At 46.1% G+C, this 5,000-nt stretch overlaps 1 protein-coding gene across 4 annotated transcripts in view; it reads left to right on the forward strand.

Moving 5' to 3' along the window:
* The window catches only part of impg2a (interphotoreceptor matrix proteoglycan 2a), a 32,523-nt gene that overhangs the window by 6,518 nt on the left and 21,005 nt on the right, over positions 1 to 5,000 (forward strand). For 3 of the 4 annotated variants that reach the window (XM_031580873.2, XM_031580868.2, XM_031580883.2), the window contains exons 3-7: positions 2,947 to 3,113; positions 3,739 to 3,770; positions 4,108 to 4,134; positions 4,340 to 4,392; positions 4,821 to 4,909. In XM_031580873.2, the coding sequence (XP_031436733.1) occupies positions 2,947 to 3,113; positions 3,739 to 3,770; positions 4,108 to 4,134; positions 4,340 to 4,392; positions 4,821 to 4,909 (368 nt within the window). The remainder of the gene's footprint in view (positions 1 to 2,946; positions 3,114 to 3,738; positions 3,771 to 4,107; positions 4,135 to 4,339; positions 4,393 to 4,820; positions 4,910 to 5,000) is intronic. The other variant, XM_031580878.2, reaches the window with a different exon arrangement.

Consider the following 5,000-nt stretch of genomic DNA (forward strand, 5'->3'; position numbering starts at 1 on the left):
ACAAGAACCTCTTGACCTCATACACACTTCTAATACAGTTAGCAGCTACTCCTGAGTTTAAGCGCTAGGCTACGCTACGCTACGCTACCCTACCCTACCCTCTTACTTTGGAACTGTGTTACGGAAATGAAATTACTTTTCTTAAGCACAGAAGTGCAGCCCCTGCAGAAGACATAGGGCATCACATGTGTAGAAGAAGCTGATCAAATAAACCTGATGGGCAGAAGGTTGTTTTCATGACGAAACTTGGCCCAACTCGTCATGACTTGTCATCCCCCCCACCCCCCCTCCTGTGTGGGATTTAGCAGCAGGTGAAGGCGGTAGGTATGGTAATCTCATGAAGCCGCTAGGTATGATAATCTCATGAAGCCGCTAGGTATGATAATCTCATGAAGGCGGAAGGTATGGTAATCTCATGAAGGCATTTGTAGGGATAGAACCAGACCACAGCATTGGACTGCTGGTCATTGACTGCACAAAGGTGTCGGGTCACATGAATCCTAGTTCTGTGCCAGGTATGGGGCAGAGCAGTTCTGGAGCGAGTCCTCGGTCTGGGGCAGAGCAGTTCTGGAGCGAGTCCTCGGTCTGGGCCTGGTATAACATAACCAGCATGGGGGGACTGGACCCGATTAATGATGGACCCCTGCTGGGGCAAAAGAGACATTATGGACCCATCCCCCTGGGGCAAGAGAGACATTATGGACCCATCCCCCTGGGGCAAGAGAGACATTATGGGCCCATCCCGCTGGGGCAAGAGAGACATTATGGGCCCATCCCGCTGGGGCAAGAGAGACATTATGGGCCCATCCCGCTGGGGCAAGAGAGACATTATGGGCCAATCCTCCTGGGTATAAATACGCAGGCCGGTAGACGAGGGGGGATGTGTGTGTGTTATTTTACAGCGGGCCAATCACAAGTATAGATCTAAGGCTGAAAGACTAACACACAAGCCCAGGTGGTATGGGGGGGGGACGGGGGGGGGGCTTTGTGCTTCACATAGAAACACACTTTAGTGCAAATATTGTAACAAGTCACTGATAGTTTATAAGTAGAAGTATTTTATAAAAGTTTATAAAAGATTCTAAGGTCACATGTAGCGGTGATCGTGCTTCAGGAGGTATAGGAGGCGTTCAGCAATCGGAAGGGTGCTAGTTCGATCCTGACTCCGTCTCACCAAGGGCCTCATTTACTAACATTTGCGAGCGCAGCGTGATCAGCGCCCTTGCCAAACCGCAAAAGGCGCACGGTGTGTTTCCGCATTTTGCGTAGTATTTATCAAACAAGAACCTCAGCGCCTAGTGTTATTAGCGAGCTGCAAAAATAGGGGAGAATGGGCCTGTGTGTTCCTGCCACCATGGATGATGAGTTAGAATTAGAAATAGAATTAGAGCTTTTTGGTTCACGAGGTTACAGCAAACCTAGACCCCGTCCACACTAAATATAGTAATAATATTTCTCTGTATAGCCCTTCTGTTCACACTAAAACGGCGTATTCCGACACTGAAAACGATGCTTTTCAAAAAATCTTTGCTGTGTAAGGGTTGAACAGGACCGTATAGGTGCCTTTCCCTTCTGTTCAGTGCGGGTGCCTTCAATTCTTTTGTGAACATGCGTTTTGTGGACAGGGACGTTTGGTTGCCATAGCCCCTTGCTCAGACTTGTACTCTTTATTCTGCGCTCTCTCTTTGCACTATCCACACAAGCACAAGAACACTTTCCTACTGGGCACCTACACCTACACCGTCACTCCCTACCATTCTTGTATCTGTTACCACCCCACTCCTTTTGAACGTGTTCTCCCTATGTGTATGTGATTTGTGTATGTTGTGTTTGTGTGTTGCACAAGTTGTATAAGCTACTGGATGTCCTAAAATTTCCCTCCGGATTAATAAAGTATCCATCCATTCATCCATTCATCCAAGATCAAGTTACTGCTGACTACTCATTAATCTTACTAATGAGTTACTAACGTTTATAACTGGCAAAAGGGAGCCTTATTGTAAAGTGTGAAACAGATCATCATCTATTAATGAGTTACTAACGTTTATAACTGGCAAAAGAGAGCCTTATTTTGAAGTGTGAAACCCATCACCATATATTAATGAGTTACTAACGTTTATAACTGGCAAAAGGGAGCCTTATTGTAAAGTGTGAAACAGATCATCATCTATTAATGAGTTACTACCATTTATAACTGGCAAAAGAGAGCCTTATTGTAAAGTGTGAAACCCATCCCCATGTATTAACGAGTACCTCTTGTTTCGTTACTAATACATAATTAGCCGCACTTTACGCATCTCCTCTCATCTCTTTGCGACGAACACCCACTTCCCTTATACCCTCCCAGCAGCAGGCAATTTGCGTTTTTACTCACGTGCGCCGCCTTTGTAAATACGGTTCCATGTCTTTACCCGCATTTTGCGCAGGAATTACACCTGAAGTGGGCGCAATTCTGTTAGTAAATGAGGCCCCAAGAGTTCTTGAGCAAGACACTGAACCCCCAACCGCTCCCGATGTGCAGGTTGACCCCTTAGACAGTAGCCTCTGCCATCGGTGTGTGAATGGGTAGATGTCTGAGGCATTCATCTGTATAAATGAAGTCCATTTACCATGTTCAATGTTATTGTGAACGATGTGGCTTATAAGCATGTAATAATTTAGTAGTAAGCATGTCATATTTTAGTTATAGATTGTTAACAAGCATGTAAATAATAGCACCTAACCAGAGAGATGGCAGTGACACCTCTCCTCTTCTCTTCTCTTCTCTTCTCTTCTCTTCCCTCTCTCTTGTCTTTCCTCCCCTTTCTCTCTTTTCATATCTTCCTGACCCCGCTCTTCCTCTCCTCTCTTTTTCTCCCCTTCTCTTTCTTCATCTCTGCTTTCCTCTTTTCTTTTCTTTCTTTTCTCCTCTCCCCTCCTCTCTTCCCCTCCCCTCTCCTCTCTCAGTCTGTCAGGAGACAGTGTGGGAGGCCTTTAAGATCTTCTTGGACCGGCTGCCCAATCAGGAGGAGTACCAGCACTGGATGAGCCAATGCCAGGAGGGCATTATGACAGCCCGCGATATTGGCATCACTTTCAGCCAATCAGAAGAGCACTTGACTCTTGTCAAGAAGGTGAGTGGAAATCTGTGTGAAATCTGTGTGTGCATGTGTGTGTATTCAGAAAGTGTGTGAAGTCTGTGTGTATTCAGAAAGTGTGTGACGTCTGTGTGCATTCAGAAAGTGTGTGACGTGTGTGTGTGTGTGTGTGTATTCAGAAAGTGTGTGAAGCCTGTGTGTATTCAGAAAGTGTGTGACGTCTGTGTCTGTATTCAGAAAGTGTGTGAAGCCTGTGTGTATTCAGAAAGTGTGTGACGTCTGTGTGTATTCAGAAAGTGTGTGACGTGTGTGTGTGTGTATTCAGAAAGTGTGTGACGTCTGTGTGTATTCAGAAAGTGTGTGACGTCTGTGTGCATTCAGAAAGTGTGTGAAGCCTGTGTGTATTCAGAAAGTGTGTGACGTCTGTGTGCATTCAGAAAGTGTGTGAAGCCTGTGTGTATTCAGAAAGTGTGTGACGTCTGTGTGCATTCAGAAAGTGTGTGACGCCTGTGTGTATTCAGAAAGTGTGTGACGTCTGTGTGTATTCAGAAAGTGTGTGACGTGTGTGTGTGTGTGTGTATTCAGAAAGTGTGTGAAGCCTGTGTGTATTCAGAAAGTGTGTGATCTGTTTGTTTCTGATGTTCTCTGATTCTGTTTGCAGAGACTGGAGACTGCAGTAACCAATGAAAAGAGGTAAAACATTAATGCGCTTTGGTAGTACTGTCTTTTTCTCTCTCTTACACACTCACACACTCTCTCTCTCTCACACACACACACACACACACACACACACACACACACACACACTCTCTCTATCTCACACACTCACACTCTCTCTCTCTCACACACACACACACACAAAAGACATTCACAAACTTCTCTCCCTCTCTCTCTCTCTCTCCCTCTCCCTCTCCCTCTCCCCGACACACAGACACACAGACTCATGAAATGCACACACACACTACCCCCATACATGGTTGAGTGCCAATGACACCTGAGACTCTTGTGTGTGTGTCTTCTGTGTTCTCAGTCAGGGCACACTGCCACCAGAGTGCAGGTATGACCTTCGACCTTTAAGCATCCAATCCTAACACCTAGCTTGTCTGTCTGTCTGTCTGTCTGTCTGTTTATGTGGTTATGTCCATTTATGTGTGTGTATGTGTTATATATATACAGTATATACTGTATATTTCTGGATGTATGGTTAGTGTACATAATATTGACCATGTGACCGTTCTTCTGATATGTGATTGGTCCCACAGAGCACAGACGGAGGCTCCACCCCCAGAGCAGGAGAGTGAACCAGCCCAAACAGGTGTGTGTGTGTGTGTGTGTGTGTGTGTGTGTGTGTGTGTTCACGTGTGTGTGTGTGTGTGAACGTGTGTGTGAGTCTGTATGTGTGTGTGTGTGTGGGTGTGTGTGTGTGTGTGTGTGTGTGTGTGTCTGTCTATTTGTCTATAAGAGAGCGTGTGTGTGTGTGTGCACGTCTGTGTGCACGTGTGTGTCTGTATGTGTGTGTGTGTGTGTGTGCATGTGAGTCTGTATGTGTGTGTGTGTGTGTGTGTGTCTGTCTATTTGTCTAAATAAGAGAGCGTGTGTGTGTGTGTGTGTGTGTGTGTGTGTGTGTGTGTGTGTGTGTGTGTGTGTGTGTGTGTGTGATATTTGCATGATGAAGCCAAATGTACAGACAATTTAGCCCATCAGTCTCAGCATCCAAGGTGTGGCTTGTTTCCTTGGTTACAGAGGAGGAGGCGGCTGGCTCAGAAGCCATAGAGGAGGAGCCGGTGGAGGCTGCCATGGTAACCGATGCAACCCCAGTCGATGTGCTAGAGGTCAGTAATTGGTTATTTGAGTTGTTTGGGGGCTGGGCCTCGCAAATAAGGGTGTTCTGGCTGATTCTCTCTATGCCTTCATTTCACTGTA

The sequence above is a fragment of the Clupea harengus genome, chromosome 2 (genome assembly GCF_900700415.2).
Source record: "Clupea harengus chromosome 2, Ch_v2.0.2, whole genome shotgun sequence".
Lineage (NCBI taxonomy): Eukaryota > Metazoa > Chordata > Actinopteri > Clupeiformes > Clupeidae > Clupea > Clupea harengus.